Here is a 19,088-nt window from a genome sequence, read left to right as displayed (position 1 = left end):
GAAGCCTGCAGTGTCCTCGGCTGCTGCTGCTGCTGCTCCCCGCGCAGGGCACGAGCAAAAGGTGAGTTTGTCCCTGGAGCTGTGCTGCTCCCCCTGCTCCTGCCACAGCTCCCTGGGGCTGTTCAGTGCTCACCTTGCAGAGGCTGTACATGATGATCAGGATCCCACCCAGGAAGTAGCTGCTGGAGGGATCATCCCCCATGATGTATTTGTACCACAGCTGGATGGGGACCAGGGAGCGGAACAGCTGGCTCAGCTCCTCAATAATCAGATAAAACTTCCCCTGCAAGACAACCAGGCAAGTGAGACCATGATTATTATCTGGAAGTCAAAAGAGGAACATTTAATTTGTGCAGGGCTAGTGTTCACTGTTAAAATGGTGCAGGGACCACGTTCATGAGATGCAGTTTTCTCCTGAACTCTGTGCCTAGAAAGGATAAACATCCCTCCATTCCTCCCCTCCAGGGCTCTGTCACTGACCCAGCTACGCCACATTTTGGGATTTTAGTCTTTAGAGCAGGTTATGGATAGGCAATAAATGGTGTAGCTGGACAATGCTGCAGAAAAGCAAAGGTTAATATAGGATTAATATGATGTAAATTGTAAATATCATTATTAGTGAGAAAAGGAAAGCAAGTTTGATCTCTCTGACCTCACACCCCTTCTGAAAGTACAGGGATTAAATGTAAAGTGACCCCAGTCTTCCTGCCAACTTTTTAGGTAATCCCAAAGAATCAAATGATGTTTGCCAGCATCCTTCCCCTCAGGTGTGTGTTGGCTCTTGGGCAGTGCACAGATAAAAAGGCTGGTGCTGAAAATTAAACCCTCAGGGCATTTTAAACTCAAAGGGACCAAACTTTCCTGAAGGAATGAAAGAAGGAAAGGTGGGGAGGGGGAAGTGTGCTGGTTGAAATGCTTCTGTCTCAAAAGAGACTCCAAGAATGGGCAACATCCTTTGTTAACCTTCACCGAAGCCTGAATAAGTGTGTCATTTAGGGCCAGCCCCAGTTTGTTCTGTCCCACGCTGTTTTACAGGGACAGCTGGTGGCAAACCCAGCCCAGAACAATGCTTAATCTGCAATGACATTATCTGGACTGAAAGGTTCGGGTTCATCCTGTCAAAATCCTTTTATTTGCTAAGCTCCTGGAGAAGGGGAAATTCCCCTGGAATTTTGCTGTGTTGTCCCAGTTAGCTCTGTCATCAGTGATGTCATCGCAGGCCAATCACTAATTGCTGAGGTGGGGATGGGGATTGAGTCCTGGCGGCCGGGCTGGCAACAGCCAGTGCCCTTCCCCGGGGGCTGCGATGAGATCACTCGCGGGCCATCCTGCTGCTCCCGACAAATCCAACCCTTCCGAGAGCTCTGGCACGCTCATGATCTCATGTCCCCTGGGACGTGAGTGAGGTCACACCAGCGGCTGCTTCCCTGCCATCCCCATCCCATCCCCATCCCCATCCCCATCCTGTCCCCATCCCATCCCCATCCCCATCCCATCCCCATCCCATCCCCATCCCATCCCCATCCCCATCCCCATCCCCATCCCCATCCCCATCCCCATCCCCATCCCCATCCCCATCCCCATCCCATCCCCATCCCCATCCCATCCCCATCCCCATCCCATCCCCATCCCATCCCCATCCCCATCCCCATCCCCATCCCCATCCCCATCCCCATCCCTGCCCATCCCCATCCCTGCCCATCCCATCCCCATCCCATCCCCATCCCCATCCCATCCCATCCCATCCCATCCCCATCCCATCCCATCCCCATCCCCATCCCATCCCCATCCCCATCCCATCCCCATCCCCATCCCCATCCCCATCCCCATCCCCATCCCCATCCCCATCCCCATCCCCATCCCCATCCCCATCCCCATCCCCATCCCAATTCCATCCCCATCCCATCCCATCCCTCCCCCTCTCCATCCCAGGCTGGCATTGCAGAGAACAGCAGCAATCCTTTGTCCAGAACACCAGCAATTACTAAATTAGCACAGAGCTCTCTCTCAGCCCGTGCTGCGATGCAATCATGGTTTATTTTGGGCGCTGCTGTGGCAGAAATGACAGCGCTGTCCCCACACACGGCTCTGATGAAAGCTCCCAGCAAGATCAAGGCAGCAAACTTTGCTTTCTGCAGCTCACCCCTCCCACCCAGCTTCCTTCATCGATCCCACTGTCCCCTTGCATCAGACACAGCATCCCAATGGAATTCTGCTGTGCTCAAACACCCCAGGTGTGAGGAAAGGTGGGGCAGGGGGCACAGCCAGGCTCTGCAGGTGGCAGTGGCAGCAAGTGACAAACTTCACTCTCCAACCACAAGTTCAGAATTCCCTTATCTAAGGCAAATCTTCTGTTTCCAGTGCTAACTGCAGGGTACCAGGATTTTTTAGCAGTTTGAAACTTGGTCACAGCCTCCCAAGAGTGAAGTTTTAAGGGATGCATCCCTTGGTGCAGCCCCTTAACAGCAGCACCCACCTGACCATTAAATGTTGGTAAGTCTAGAGTGAATCCAGGAGTGGAGCATCATTTGAACAGAACTAGAAAGTTCCAAGTCACCACACATCTCAGTGCACCACACCAGCCCCTTTTTTAAACATGGGAAAGTACCAGAAAATCAGAAATAATTCCACAAAGGGCTGCTGTAGAAGTGAGGCCCTCCTTCTGAGCCAGAAGCTTGGAAAATGAGGATTGTTCCCTACAATTTCAGCAGCAAAATGGAGATTTCTGATAGCAGCAACAAAGCACACTCAACATTCCTGTGTGCCACTTCTCAGCTCTGTTATCTCTTGGCTATCCAGGTTACATTTTTCAAAGTCAAATCTTTGTTTCAGCCTGTATTTTGTCTGAAAAATTCAGCTAAAATATATCAGGGTTTTTTCTTTTTGTTTTTTTTTTCTTTAAGATTAGAACTGTGTGTTATATGAAACACAAACATCATTATTTCTCCTGTGCATCTGACTTGGCACCACAGCTTGAAATAAGGCAAGGCCTGTCTCTGTCAGGTGACTTTTCCTACACTGCAAAAATCTGTGTAAATGTGGGAATTTTCTCTGGAATGCACTGTAAGGGGATTGAACAGCTCTCTAAGATCAGCAGAATCTTTCTGGTGAGCCTGTGAGGCAGCCCCAGTGCAGGAGCAGCTGAAGTGCAGAGATTCAATAGGATATTACCTGGAATTATGATTACCTCCTAATGAGGGTAATGGGGGTAGAGAACAGGAGAAAGGCTCTGCTCCCATCAGGGGCTCAGCCTGGCCAAGGAGTGAGAAGGGCAGTGCTGGCCCTGCCTGCACTGGGGGAGCTCTGGGGGAGCTGCTGCTGCTGCTATCAAACACTTCATTAGCACACGTGGGGCTCTGCTGGGATCTAATTTTAGCAGCTCTGCTGATGAGCCTCAGATACCACATGGTGAAATTTTGATTCCTTTTTCTCAGATAAAAATGACTTGTGTACAATCCCCCCATTTTTCTGAACCTCCTTCACCACACAGAAAGACCATTTTTACACTTCAAGCACTTATTTTGAAAGAGGGGAGTTCAGCATTCTCAAACAATTGCACTTTCCCTTGGGTCTGTGCTGCACTGCCTGGCTCTGCACACTGAGCATGCAACTCTTGGTATTTTGTTACATCCTCACTGCCATCACCCGATGGCAGATCTGCATCTGAGCCTCTCCTGCCATTTCAGCTCTGCTCAGAGGAGCACATTCCTAGAATTTCTTCAGTCCCTTTACGACATCAGCACTACAGAAAACACTTTTAAACCCCCTTTATTTTCAAGCTGCTGGCTGACCTCAGGGACAGCTTTTCTCTGCATTTTCTAAATGAGAACCTGAGACACACAAAGGTCAAGGTAAGGTTGTTCTGGTGTCCAAGCCGAGGTGTTGGGATTAGACTTTTTATAAAGCACTTCATTTTACAGATCACATTACCATTAAAAGCTGAACCACTGACTTCAGTTTGCAGCCCTACCTGACTTTTCTAGACTCACACAGGAATTACTTGGCAAAGGAAAGGACAGGATTTAATTCTCCAGTGTAGCACTCAACTTGAACTTGTAGAATGTTCTTCCAGCAGCCTCTTTGTTACCTGTGAACTTTCCACTCGCTGCAACAGCTTCTTTCAATCCCTCACCTTCATCCTTGGGGCACAGTGATGGAGGGGAGAAATCTCACAGAAAAATAACATGGAACAGTATAATTAAAAATTGAATCCCAGCCTAGAGATGGCAAAGGGGGCAGGTTGCAGCAGCAGAGGCAATGCTGACTCCCCCAGGGCCTCGCTGTGCAGCCTCTTGTGCCATAAGGCTTTGCCCCAGTGCAGGTGTGCCTCCCTACAAGGAACAGAGAGGCACAGCAAGGAATCAGACTGGGGGATGCAAGAGAAGTTGCCATGAGGCAACTGCAAGGTGTGATTAGCACTCAAGAGGAGCTCCAAGTCTCACTTGTTCTGCTGCCAGCAGCATTAGGGCATATTCTGAAACAGGGAGATGCTTGGGACAGCTTTGGAGACCTGCTGGCAATTTGGATCAGAGGAGAGCAGGCTCTGCTGAGATTCCAGGTCATGGTGCCAATAGATCAAGTGTTGGGTAGGAGCAGTAAAACACAGCAAATTCCCAGATTTACACAGTAAACAGCGTTGTGGCATGGAGGATGCTGGTGAAAATCCACGCAGGCCTAATGAGGAGTCATGTCAAGGTGGGACTAGAGGGGTAAATGAGAATTTTAGTTAGTGCACAAGGCTTCTGAAAATCACACCTTTCACATCTTAAACTGGAAAGTTAAACTGGGAAAGCACTGAAGGGCAATGATTTTTAAAAAGTTCAGTAGCAGTGACTTGCAAAGCAAGTTCAGGGAGGGGGACAGAGGAGTCCTCACTCTCAGTACCTACTCTTATGCTTCAGTTAGTTTTTTTAATTTTGTAAATGATAAATCCTGCACTTCTGCCTCTGGGACAGCACATCAGCCCCAGCTGCAGCAGGGAAAAGTCTTTGCAGAACATCCCAGAGTTCCTGGAGAGGATCCAGGCTCACACTGCTGCCCATGAAGAGCGAATCTGGTCAGGAGTGAGCTCCCCCAAAGAGGATCCAAGGTCAGAGAGGAGAGGGGAATGAGAGGCTGGGCTGTCACCTGCCTGGGAACACCTCTGCAGCCACACTGGGAGGGAAGAGCAGGAATAAATTCCATATTGCACAGACAAGGACCAGGAACATTTTTGCCTGGGTATTTTTTATTAAACATCACCTATGAGCCAGCTCCCAGTGAGTTTTTATTTCTTCTGTGTTTCAGAGGACTCAAATGCTCCAAGAGGCTTTTATTTTCCCCCTTAGGATAAGAAAAAGGTGCATTTTCAGAAGGAATATGGGAATTGATGTGCCAGGTTCATGGCAGAGCTGTACCCATCTATGGCAGGAAACATGATGTGCACCTGAAGAAGGTTTCTGGTCCAAGGTCTGAGTACAGAATTTGCAATTGCTGCCACATCCAGGCTGAGTTTTCTCTGGCAGATTTGATGAGATGGTACTTTAAAAATAAAAAGCACTAATAAAACAATCAACTGGAAACAAGCAAGTGTTTTCAAAGCTTCAGTGAGGGGCCAATGCCAGTGTTCTGCATTTTCACACTCCTGGAAGTGCAGTCCCCTGTAACCTGGCTCTGCATTGAACAAGCAGAGAAAATTCTTACTTAGGGCCTTTCTTATGTATCAAAATGTCCATGGTGTCTTTGTCCCCTATAGGAATACACAGATGTAAGAACTTGGAGTAACAGTTTCTTACAGTCCTATTTGATTTGATTTTCTTTCTCCCTCCCCCCATGTTTCACTCACTTCTCCAGCTCAGATTGCTGACAGCATGAGGAGGGGATGGGAGGCTCGCAGGCACCTGGGATTTCCTAAGTGAAATCTTTGGCAACTGTGTCTTTTTATTATTTATTTCCTGATTTTGAATTCCACCCCCCTCAAGCTGTCATTCCTTCGCAGTGAAAATGAAAAGCTGCCCTTGATGTGCGCACAACAATGGAAGCCTCTGCAGGCCACATGGCTCCTGCAGTTTAATTTACTTTAATTCATTTTATATTGAACAAATGATCTTATTTGCCTTTTTTAATGGAGAGCCTTCAGCCAAGCCCCCCCTTCCAAAGGAATGATGAGCTCAGCTGTTACTGAAACTTGTGCCCAGCTCGGTGTCCCTGTCACAGCCTGGGGGGAGGGAGGGACACCTCCAGCCACAGGCATGATCCTTCTGGAAACCACAGAGCTGGGAGAGCAGGCTGATCCTGCTGTTATTTCCTTTTCCTGCTCTTCCCTCCAATTCACAAACTCTTCTTTCCCTGCATTCCAGCCTGACTGGAATCTCACAGCCTCTCTTGGTGCCTCTGTTTTCCAGGTAGGTTTGGAACCTGGGAAAGTCTGGGACTGTTTTGTCAATTTTCCACTCTTTCCTCATTCTTTGGAGGAGTTGCTTGCAAAGATCTTGAGTTTTTGAGTTACTCAGGCTTGAAGAACTCTGGCTGGTTGTACCCTCATAATAAAGCAGCTCTCATCCTTCACACTTCAAGCACCCATGATCATGGGTTTTGCTCACTGTGCAAAGACAAACTTTTTCTGCCCCTCAATTTCAGTTTGGTTTTTCCCAGTTAAAGCATAAACTGATGCTACAAATCACAGAAATTTACACCAAAATTTGCCCTTCCTGTGATGAGCCATACTAGGAAAACAAGACCCAGGTATTTTGGATGGGGAGAAGAGAGTGTTCTAACCCAAATTTTTCATGTGTTTATCTTCAAAATGAAAAGATGCACCCAACTCATCTAAGCAGAGTTTAGTGCTATTCACTATTTTCATTGATGATCTTGATGGAACAGAGTAATGTACAGCTGGCACTAAACAGGGAAAGGCTGTAAATACACTGGAAAGAAAGATTATATCCCAAACTCATCTTGACAGACTGGAGAAATGGTCTGGAAAACAAGGAGGGAATGAAGACAGTCCAGAAGAGAATAATAAGATCTGGAATTAACAATCTCTGAGAAAAGACTCAAAAAATAGTTGGTGCTCAGTCTACAGACAAGGGAGATATGAAGACTGATAAATAAAAGTAAAAGCCACTCAGTATTCAGAGAAGACCAAAATCCCAAGGAGCAGCAGGAAAAGCCAGACAAGCTTTGCAAATGCCTTTGAACTTCCAAAATGAGGCAAACCTGAAGAGCCAGCTCAGAGGCTGAGTGCAGGATGATCACAGTTCCCCACATCCCATCCATGGGCGAGTTTCAGGATCTACTGCTGACTGCCAGCAAGAGGGGATTGCAAGGGAGCTCAGGATGAAATCCCTCTGTGCTGAACTCCAGCCCTGAGAGAGCAGCAACCTCCACTGCAGGGTCTCTACCAGGGGAGCAAGAGGCTGCTGCTCTGAGTAGTTATACTGGCACAAAAACCTCTCACTGTATATAAATCCTCATCTTGGAAAAATCCAGCTCTACTGAGTTAAATTTATACTTCTCCAGCAGCCTGTTACCATTAAGTGACAACCACCCAGAAGTTCATGAACTCCAAGCTGGGCTTCAGGTGGAAATACTACCTGGAGCAAGAGAATAACTTTGTATCTGGCAAGTATTCAGACAAAAAACTTGCTAAAAATTTTGGTCAAACTTAATGTGCCTAGACTGCACTAGAAGTGTTCTGAGCAAAAGCTGCCATTTCAATCCCTCACCTGTGCAAGCCAGGAGTCAGCTGGGTCAGCAGGCTCTGGGAAGGAGCTCAGCTACGTGATCACAATTATCATTTCCATGGTGTCCTGTGGTTCTCCTGGAGCCCTCCCATCCCAGTTTGATCTCACTTAATTTGTTCCACCAGATCTCGTCCTTGGCTGGATTAAGGACTGAGGAGTGGGGGAGAGAACCAAACCCAGATCTGGTGGTGGGTGACAGCAGCACCAGGGGACAGCGAGACCATCCACAACATCCTAAGACAAAAACGGGGCTTAAAAAAAGTGAGAGACACATTTCTCTCCAGAAAAAGGTATTAAAAATGAAGCATCTGTGCTCTGAGTCATTACAGGCCCTTGACAGATGTGATCCTACCAGCCTCTCACTGGAGCTGCAAATAAAGACCCCTTCTCTTTCTTCTCTCCCGACAAGGATTAATGAGTACTTGGGATGGCTCTCAGACAAGCAAGCAAAGGCTGTGAACCTTTTCCAACACTGCCATTTATCTTGGGAAGACTATTCACATCACTTCTCCCTCCCTCCCCAGCCCGGATTATGCTCTGACCCAGCACATTAATCTCCCAAAATATAATAATAATAATAGAAGAAGGAAGGAAAAAAAAAAAAGCAAAAAAAAGCTGGACAGTTGCCAGAAATAAATTAATAACCATCTCAGATAGCCCTGCTGTGCAGGAACAAACTGCTCAACTCCCCTGCCACCCATGTCATTTCTAAGGAAAACTATTCCCAGTTTAGATAGCCCCTGAAGTGCCCTGCCTGAGACTTTCAGCAATTGGTACCTTGCAGCCTTTCATCAACACTGCCAGGAAGTTTCTTTACCAAATGCAAATAATACACATTGCTACATCTGCCCCTGAAATGTGGACAGATGAGTCCACTCCCCTGAGTGGAGGAAGAGGCAGCATGAGAGAGCTGTAAAAGTAAAAGGTGTTTTAAGAGAAATCCTTCACATATTTAAATGTTCATGAAGCCATATGTAAGCTAAGCCTGACTTTTGAAAGTTTCTCACTACATTCTCTAACTAAAATATTTCTTCTCCCACAGTTAGAACTGGTGCTGTCTTTTGTGGCATCAGTAGCTTCAGTTTAACCCAGTTACTTCTTTGACTCATGTGGGAAGCCAAAGAGACAAATACTGCAATTTCTTCCCAGGAAATGAAGAGGTTCCTGCTTCAGAAATATGAATTTACAGAGATTATTCAGAAAACAAGACTTAAAGTCAGTGAGAAAAGCAGTTATCTGGCTGCTAGCACTGCTTCCTCCCCAAGCAATGCTCACCTCACCTCTCTGGACTTCAATCACTGCTGCCAGTACCAAACTCTTGCTCAGGTCTGATGGCTCAAAAAACAAGCCCCGGTCCCAGGGTGAATTTCTGCCAATGGTTTATCAACAGATTTTAATGTTTTTATTCTTTATCCATATTTGGCCCTGGCACAGGGTTCACAGAGAAGCTGTGGCTGTCCCATCCCTGGGAGTGTCCCAGACCAGGTTGGACAGGGCTTGGAGCCCCCTGGGACAGTGGAAGGTGTCCCTGCCATGGCAGGGGGTAGAACTGGGTGGGCTTTAAGGTCCCTTCCCACCCAAAGCATTCCATGATTGTCTGATTTCATGGTGCAAATGTGTGGTAAAGGTATCAGATTGTCAAAGACAAAGGTTTGTGCCTCTAGAAGGGTCTCCTACCTTTGACTTGACAGCGAGGATGATCTTGGGCAGGGCCACGATGAGGCATTTCAGGGCAATGGTGAGGTACTTCAGCACAAAGTCTGCAATGCCCACAATCCACATGAGGTCAAAGAAGTCCAGCCTGTCCAGGTTGGGTTTCAGGAATATAAGGCTGAAAGAGACACCAAAGCTCAAATACCACAGAGGAGAAGCTTGTTCAAGCTCCTTGTATTCACTGCTGGCTGGACAGAGCCCAGAAACTCCCCTGAACCTCAGGGAAGTTCTCAAGGGCAGGAGGAGGAAGACACACAAATGAGATCTGTGCTTCCTCTAGGCCTCCTGACTTGGCTCTTGCCCACTTCTACTGAGGCCAGCAGGTTTGTCCACTGTCACAAAACGGGATCCAAACACCTGTAAAGTCTGTTTTGGAGAACAGCAGTCTCCATAACCTGCCTTTCCCTGCAGCAGAGCCTCTGATGTGCTGACAGTGCCCTCAGTGCACAGGGGTGCTCCGTGGTGCCCCAGTGCCACAGCTCATCCTGGGAAATCCTGCTCACAGCAGTTCTGGCTTTCTGGGGAAGGGGGACACCCCCACAGCCCCTGAGGCTGCTTTGCCACAGGGGCACAGCCCCTAAACCTATTGTGCACATCAAACAAAGTGGTGACACAGGAAACTCTGCACCAGCCACGGCAGAAAGGTGAGGACTTCACACAGGTCATGCTCTGAGAGTGGCCACTGCCTGAAGCACAAAAGCTGGGCTCTGTTAATACTCTTACCTGAACCAAAGATCCAAAAATTAATGCCCCTTACATAATGTCATTTACTGGGCTGAACATTTGCTGTTTAAAAAAGTGAGGTCTGGGACAGCAGAATTTCACCCAGCAATGGGCAGGAGCTACTGGCCTGAGCAATAATGAGAACTAGACCCTACTCATGCTGAAAAAACAGGATTCACCTTCAGGATATTTACCTGCTAAAAATTCATGGTAGAAAGCAAAAACTTAACAGTAAAAAATAAAAAATAAAAATAATAATAAAAAAAATCAAAGTAAAAAGTAAAGTAACCAACCCAAAATGAAAAGCCTGAACATGAAATACATTAAAATACTCACAACACTGGCACAGCACAACAGGTAAAATTACACCCTAAAAACAGAAACAGAATCAGAGACTTTACTACCATTCATGCACTAGAAACAAGAAAAAAAAAATCAGGAAATGAAAAATAAGCCAGAAAGAAACAAAACTGAAGCAGACATTTCTAATTTGACAAGCCTGGCTTTTAAGTAGTCCCAGGTCCCCACACAGCAAGCAAGAGATACACCAGCCTGAGCATAACACCACTGCAGCACCCACAGGAACAGGGCTTTTCTTGGAGCTGTGGCCCAGCCTGTCCACTGGTGATAAACCATATTCTAAACTGTCTGCAGGATGGCCTCAAATTGCTAAAATCCCTTTATTTTAGATGATCTAGCCTTTACTTTAAACTAGCGTCATTCACGCTTTTAACCTTGACCACCTTCTTAGGACACAGTTACCCTGTGGTGCAAAGAGATTTCACTTTCACACCTTTCTGCCATTCCTGTTCCTTTCCACTCCCTCCCACAAGTTCCACCCAGATAATCCCATGGTTTGGCCTCTCCCACTCAGACCCAAACATTCAAACCTTCTCAGCTCTCCCACTTCCCCTGCCCCCTGCCCATCATTATTCCTGGCTGCTTTATAATAAGTGCTGAACCAAATCCATTAGCACAAACCTTTCTGTATTTGAGAACTAATTCAGTCAGGATTTGAAAGGCAAAGCTATCCTAATTACCTCAGATCCAAGTGCCTCCAAGCTCTGAGAACACTGGAGTAAAACTGCTATTTCATCCTACACTCCAACTGTGATAGACTGAAAACATCACAGGAGAGGAAAATCAGTGGGTCAGTTCCTCATCTGCCTCTGACATCTGCACTTTACATTCAGCTGCAGGGGTCAAAATGGGAATTCAGAGGTCATTTTTGAAATGGATCCACCTTGCTCTGACACCATCACACCCTGGCCCATTTATACACTGCTTGTGTCTGTTATTGACAGGAGTATAATCCACTGCTAAGGTGACAGACACATTCTTTTCCTGCTCTGGGAGATATTACAAAGATGTAACAAAGACAGCAGATCCTTTAGGCACTCACACTTCCTCCCATTGTGTGGGGAAATGTGGGCTTCCCTCTTTTCCTCCCTGGCAAGCATCACCTGCACCCATCCTGTACAATGTAGATTTTGCTCACCTGTTGTAAAGCTGCTGAGAGCTGAATGTGTAAAGCAAGTACAGGGTGTTTCCAGTGAGAAAGGCCAGGATCCACAACACAACCAGCACTGATCTCTTCTCCTGAGCAAGGAAAAGAAGCAGAGTTACTTCAGTTCAAAATCTCAAGACTTGCGAACTTGAAAACTGCTGAAAAATCCAACCCAGGGGATGCAAATACATAACCAAGTATTCAGTAATTAGTTTATTTACACAGGACTAAGAAGTAGTCTGCAAAGACATACATAAACACAAGCAGAAATGCCTCTCAATCAGGTCACCTTGTCAATGAAAATTAATTTAAACAAGCTCATGAAAATGACAGCCTTACTTGCAGAATGCATCTTCAAAGTCGGGATCTTTCTTGGGACACCCAAAATCTCCTGATATTTAAGATGAAGTATGACAAGCAGATTAAAAAAGTCCATTCCACGTATTGTCCTAAATTCTGAGCTGTCACCTGGTTGGAGTGACAATTCATCAAAGGGGTGTTTTATAAGTAGGTCCAAAGTTACACAGTGGAAGGCTCAGCTAAATCAAATACACCTCACCACTACATGGTGAGGGTGTTATCCTTAACATCTGGGTGTTATCCTAAAGCATGGAGGTTCTGGAACATTCATTTTTGATTGAAGAAATAATTAAAGGTGAAAAGAAGCAGAAATTTTGCATTTCAACATATATGGAATGTTACAGACAAGCTGGATGGCAGAAGGTGCTGTCCTGGGTCTTGGCCCTTGACAACTTTGGGGAGTAGATTTTATTCCTGAGAGGAGAGCAGCCACCATTTTTCTTGTGAGCTGATTTATTAAGAAAGGAGGTCTCTGTAGCCGTTCAACAGCCACTGTTGGGTTGAGATTTAAAGCAGGCAGATGAAGGGGCACACTGCTGGAAGGCCAGAGGTGCAGAGTGCAAGGCAACAGCAATCTGTTACTGGGCTGTGCCATTTATCTGTTCATTCAGTGCTGGATCTCACTGATTCCACTGCTGCTGGTACATACAAGCATGCACTTGTGCCACCCATGCAATTTTAACAAAAAAACAATTCTAGCCTTGTGCTTTCAGTGCTGTTGAACTGTCCTCTTGACACAGAAGATCAGAAGACCTGAGAAGATCTGCTGGGTTCTTTATATTCTAAGCACATTATGCATAGAGCATTATAAAGCTACTAGCAAGCAATACATCTACAAGATCTTTCAGCTGAACATCTCAAAACATTATCTAAATGCTAATAAGCTAAATCTCATCATTAACAAGTCAAACAGGCTTCAGCATCTCTGCTGCACATGATGGGGAACCAAGGTGCAGAGAAGTGCTGGAACAGGCACTGCCAGGCAGAGGGAGAGGGAGATTACGACATCCCAGATCTGTCCTCTATTTGTTTTACTATGCCACACTTTCACAAAAAACCAAGATAGTGACTTTGGGAGAGCATCAGTGGGGAGAGGCAGGAAGAGGAAGACAGATCTGTAGACATATAAATGCATTCAGCCCTACACTGTAATCAAAGGTTCAACAGAGATGCTATTTTGTGCATGGAAAACAATGTTTGCCGGGAACAGAAGAAGGCAAAATGCTGGACTCACCTTCAGAGCCACCTGCTCTCGGAGCGTGGAGTTGGCGTAGGCAAAGGTGCTGGCCATGCCAATGCACACAGCAATTCCTGCAGGGAAAGGCTCTGTCAGAGAGTAACTGCTGATGCTGTTGGACTTGATTTCACTACCACCACCCTGCCAGCAGGACAAGAGTCTCATCCCTCTGAACCCTTCCTGAAAACAGGAGTTTTTGCCATCACCAATGTAAGTCTCCCCATCTCTCCTGGAGAGAGCTCTGAGGGAGAAGCCTTGCTAACATCCCCGGCCTCACAGGAACACCAAGGAGGAATCAGGAAAAGGAACAGGACTGGTCAGGACAGGAAACAGATGGATCTGACCCACATGAAAACAGCTTGCTCTGAAAGTAGGGTGAATTTATCACATGCATTATCCCATGCATTTGAGTATGTTCCCTTCATGCTAGACTCCATCTGGACACTGTCACATGGATAAATGTATCAGACACCAGAGCCTGATAAAGCCTCCCAACCACTCCCTAACCACAGCTCACAAAGCTTTGACAAATGCTCACCGAGCTTGTGCTGGAAACAAACTTTAGCCAGGAGGATCAAGATGAAGGGAAGTCCCTTCTGCAGCCAACCGACCACAGCTTTCAGCTCGGAGAGGGCCGGGGCCGGGGTCCCGGCCGGCTCCTCGGTGCCCTCCTCGGCGTGGCCGTGCCGGTCGCCGCCCGCCATGTGCAGCAGCGAGGAGCCGCGGTGGTGGCCGTGGTGGAAGTGATGGGCCGGGGTGCGGTGGTGGAACGGGGCCCCCTCAGCCCGGCCGGGCCCCTCGTCCCTCGGGGCTGGCATCTGGATGAACACTTCCCCTCCTCCGGCCGCCGAGCCCAGCACCAGCCCTGAGGGGAAGGGCGCGGCGGCCATGGAGGCGGAGGGGATGCCGGCCAGCCCCGAGAAGAGCTGCTGAGGGGAGGAGGCCTCGGCCTTGAGGCTCTCGAACACGCCGCTTTCATCCACGCTGGCCTCCGAGCTGACAGCCTGGCTCCGGTTCCTGCAGCGGGCAGAGGGTGCAGCGTTCAGTGAAAAGGGGTGAGGGCAGCTCGGTGCTGTTTCAGTCCAGAGCTCCTCACACGCTACCACAACACCAAGGCCTCCAGGTGCTTTTCCCTCTATTTTCTGTCGGGAAGTCACAGTGCAGAACCAGAGGCCGGTAACCAAATAAGATCAGAGAACCTCTCCAGACCTGAGCAGAAAACATCAGTTCCTTCACCAAGGAATGAAGCTCCCAAACACCCTGTTTGCTTTGGGAAAAGACTAATAAATAATACGTCCAATATCAAATCCAGTATCTTCTATAATGATTTGAGTATTTAAAGAAAAACATACAAAACCTCACCTGACACAGCACCACCAAGTCGAGTCATATTATAAACAAACAAATTAACCAAGCTAACTCAAAGCAATGACCAACCCCCAAAATCCTCTGTCTTTACTTTGGGACAATCACTACCTGCCCACTGGTGAACTGAACCAGAAGAGACAGAATCACCAGGGGAAGAGAAGTGTTGAGAGCTGCTTGCTCTGACAGGACACAAAAGTGAAAGATGGGTCCAGATAAATTCTTTTATTTTGGTATTTTTGGCAAATTGGGCATGGATGTACCCAAATTACTGGGCACTGGACAGAACCAATTCTGGCACTGATTCTTTCCTGAGCATGCTGGAATACAGCCAGATTCCAAAAAGAAAGTCTAAATACCTTTATCCTAACAGCAAAAGACAAGAGGGGTTTTTTTTACTTCACTACCAGTCAATACAGGGAAAGTTTAGGTAGGAGGGAAGAATGCAGGTAACAAGCAGAATGATCAGCAGGCAGTAAATGCCTGACAGACAGCAAACACTGCTCTAACCTGCAAAAGGAGGGTAAACAATAAACAAACCTCAGCAAGAGGCAAAGCCCACAAATAAGGCACGCTGCAGAGCTTTGGTCTCTCCTGATTTGAATCCTGGGAGATCTCTGACTTTAGGAACAGAGCTTACAAGTTGAGACAGCACACCCAGGGCCCTCAACCCTCTCTCCCCCATGGGTGTCAAAGCCTCCCCAGGGCACAGAGCTCTGCCTTTCACCTCCCTCTGGGGACACCTTCAAAGCTCTCTGGCCAAACCTTCTCACTAAGCAAACTTCTAATAAGGTTTTTTATAGCTGCATCCCATTCCCACTGTATTTCAACAGGCTCCTGCAAGGAATCGAGTCAACATGCACACTTCTTTCTGGTCCAAAATATTCATCAGCCAGGTCTTTAAACTCACACCTAACATTACAGTTCAGGGATGGATACACAGCTTAGGGCTGGGAATGTAACAAACAGCCTGGCAGGAACCCAGTGCTACAAATAAAGACACAACTATCCTTTGGAATAATATTACCAGGATACACGAGTGTGCTTTCAGCAGGAAGGAATCAATCTGTGACATATTTATAAACAAACAAGGTTTGTTTGTTGAAATTGTGAGGCTACTGAAGTTAACAGAAGACCAGAGGCAACAGCACTTCCTCCTACAGTTAGAGAAACTTCAGCCTCTGTATTCACCCTGCTAAAAATCAGAAGCATCATGCAGGAAAAAACTGAAGATGGCTTTCTTTCCCCCTGAAATTAAAAATGGTCCCATCCTAGCAATGGCCATGACATAAGGCTTCAACTCTAATTGGAAAATTGCTATAGAAAATAAAATATTTACTAATGATCTTTCACTTATAATCTCAGCTCAAACAGAGCAATGAAATTTGTTAGTTCCATCTTTGTCTTGGAGTAATTAGATTAATTTCTTCTTTAGGAATAAAAATAAAAAAGGTCATACTCTAACTCTGGGAAAGCACCAGGGAATATTTAGTACCAGGACAACAACAGTGGCAAGGCTCCCTTGCTGATGTTATAATTACAGAAACAAATTAGAGGTATTCTACTTATAAATACTCAGATACATGGAGATAGATACAGACTCTGGGATGATGTAAAGGGTCACCCAAACTTTTTGTAAAACTCTAAATCAGAGTAGTTGGGAACTTCAGAGCAGCAGATTTTCTAAACACCCAAACAAGAGAAGTGTAAATGGTTCCTGTTCACAAGGTCAATCCTTGCACCCTTACAGTGCTCAGGGTCCCCACAGCACTGGGCCATGAATCCAATCCCTCCTCCAGAGCTCCACACATCCTGCCCATGCTCAGCTGGCTGCCAGCTGTGCCATCCTGGATCCTCCTGAAACACTGTGCTTGGCAGCAAATCAGTAACCAACAGGAAGGAGAAAAGTTAATTTGTCTCAGGAATCCCCAGACTCCGCAGAAAGCCTGCCCACACCACACACACAGGAATTTAATGTCTCTATCAATTTTGAGCTTTTACCTCCTGAAACACCCCCTTAAATCAGAACACCCCTCTTGGGAGAGGAACACGGAGGAAGGAGGAAGGGGAAGGATTTACCTTTCAGGAGGCACGGTGTCGGTGTTGCTGCTGTGCCGCCTCTGCATTTTCCTCAAAACCCTAAAACACAACACGCTCAACATGAACCCTGTGGCTCAGCAAATCCCAGTGTGGCTATTGGCACAGGCCCTGGGGACAGAGGGCTCTGGGACCCGCTCAGATGGGGACATGGCTGGCAGGAATCATTTGCTTCTGTGACAGAGCATCTCCAGCTCCCATTTGTTTCTCGGTAGGCTCGAAGAGACAACTTTGAGTGGCAAATGGGGGCACAAAGGTGTCCAGGCTGGGCAGGAATCAGTCAGGTCCCCCTCTGCAGGCAGTGGCAGTCACCAGGAGGGATGGCATGTCCTGGCAAGGAACAGGGGCACATCTAACAGTGGCTCTCGATGTGACTCAGCAGCCTCTTGGGAAATGAGATCCCATCTTCCTCTTCTGCAGGAACTTTCTTGGCAAAGCAAAACTGAGAGGGAGGAAGAAAAAGAAAATGTGTAAACATTTTTAATGAAAAAAAAAAACCACAATTCACTCATGACAATATTCTTTTAAACAAGTAACTCATTAATTTCAATCTACAGAAGTGCCATTTGCAAAGTCTGGACAATAGCCCCAGAGTACAACAGCTACTTAATAAAATGTAAAGTCTAAGATCTAAATATTCTTGAATATAAAAAGTTACAACATTATTCATAACACATGATAATATGTACATAAATGTGTAGGCCATGTGTAAAGGCACAATGGCTCTGGGAAGGTTTGCAGCTGTCTCAAAGGACAGTACCTGAACAACAGCTTCATCCAGAGGTGAAAGGTGCCACACTGGGAGAGATGGAAGCCCAAAAGAGTGCAGACATTCACAGATGGAGCGCTTCAGACAGTCCAAGCCAGTCCAGACTTCAAACTCATCCCAGGCCCTTCAAGCCGCTGTCTGCCAGCACCAGTGCTCACACAGGCCCATCTGGAGGAAGCACATGCACAGAGTCATTCCCAGCACAGCACGAAGGGTTTTAGCTCCCCCTCTCCCTGGGAAAGGCTGAGAGGTGCAGGAAGCCTGGTGCTTCAAGTGCCCATGTGATGACCCAACAATGCTGCTCCCCTCTGGGACTGCCCTGCTCCCCACACGGGCACTCCCTGGGAGCGCTCCCAGAGCTGAGCTCTGCCCTCTGTGCCCCTGCACACACGTGTGTGTGTGTAATCAAAACAGACATAAATGTGTTTATATGTGCTGCACATGTACCACAGGATATATCACACACAGACATCACAACATGTCTTTTATAGACACATCTGTACCTACACATATGTATGTGTACATGTATATACACATACTTACATGTACATTAATGTGTAGGCATAGATCTGTTGATGTACACCTAAATATATTATTAGCACTATTGTTATTAGATTATTATTAATTATTATTATTAAATATATTATTAGACTATTAGCACAGTCCTAGACATACACACATGTATATAGATACATATACATATTATATATATATGTATATATGTATAGATATACATACATGTACATATATACATATATATATCTCCAGACATATCTATTAATATAGTTCTATACATATACATACATATATATGCATATATATATGTAGACATACATACATATATGTATACATACACATATATAGATATATGTACACACATACATATATAAAAATACTGTTCTATACATACACACATATACATACATGTACATATATACATATATATATCTCCAGACATATCTATTAATATAGTTCTATACATATACATACATATATACATCTATATATATACATACATGTATATACCTAATATACATATACAGACATAGAGAGATATATACACATACACACATACATATATAAAAATACAATTCTATACATACACACATATATACATATATATGTATAGGTATACAGACATGTATATACATCTATATACAGACAGACATGTATATACATCTATATACAGACATGCATACATATACATATAAATACAATTCTATACATACATATATATGTATAGACATATAGCTATATACATAATACAAATATATAGATATGCATACATATATACATACATATATATATACATACACACACATATATACACATACATATAAATAGATAGATAGATAGATAGATATAGGTATAGATATAGATATAGATATAGGTATATATTAAAAAATACAATTCTATACACACACACATATATATGTACACACACACATAGACATAAACCCGGACTTTTTTTCCGGTTAGATGAGGAGAGGAGATTCCCGCTGGAATCCCCGCCGTGCCCCCGTACCCAGTGTCTCGGTGCCGGTGTCTGTGCCGATGTCGGTGCCGCCCCGCGCACGCCCGGTCGCGGCTTCC

General features: G+C 45.9%; 1 protein-coding gene across 1 annotated transcript in view; it reads right to left on the bottom strand.

Annotated features, from left to right (window-relative positions):
* The window catches only part of RNFT2 (ring finger protein, transmembrane 2), a 26,824-nt gene extending 7,736 nt beyond the window's left edge, over positions 1 to 19,088 (bottom strand). Inside the window, exons 1-8 of the mRNA XM_086855776.1 lie at positions 19,021 to 19,088; positions 17,487 to 17,663; positions 16,709 to 17,168; positions 13,803 to 14,281; positions 13,262 to 13,338; positions 11,659 to 11,759; positions 9,402 to 9,555; positions 134 to 283 (exon numbers count right to left, since the gene is read on the bottom strand). Of these exons, the coding sequence (XP_086711902.1) occupies positions 134 to 283; positions 9,402 to 9,555; positions 11,659 to 11,759; positions 13,262 to 13,338; positions 13,803 to 14,281; positions 16,709 to 16,791 (1,044 nt within the window). The 5' untranslated portion in view covers positions 16,792 to 17,168; positions 17,487 to 17,663; positions 19,021 to 19,088. The remainder of the gene's footprint in view (positions 1 to 133; positions 284 to 9,401; positions 9,556 to 11,658; positions 11,760 to 13,261; positions 13,339 to 13,802; positions 14,282 to 16,708; positions 17,169 to 17,486; positions 17,664 to 19,020) is intronic.

Source organism: Cyanistes caeruleus, chromosome 18 (genome assembly GCF_971803275.1).
Source record: "Cyanistes caeruleus chromosome 18, bCyaCae1.hap1.1, whole genome shotgun sequence".
Classification (NCBI taxonomy): Eukaryota; Metazoa; Chordata; class Aves; order Passeriformes; family Paridae; genus Cyanistes; species Cyanistes caeruleus.
The sequence above is the reverse complement of the archived record's forward strand: the minus strand, read 5'-3'. Positions and strand labels throughout refer to the sequence as shown.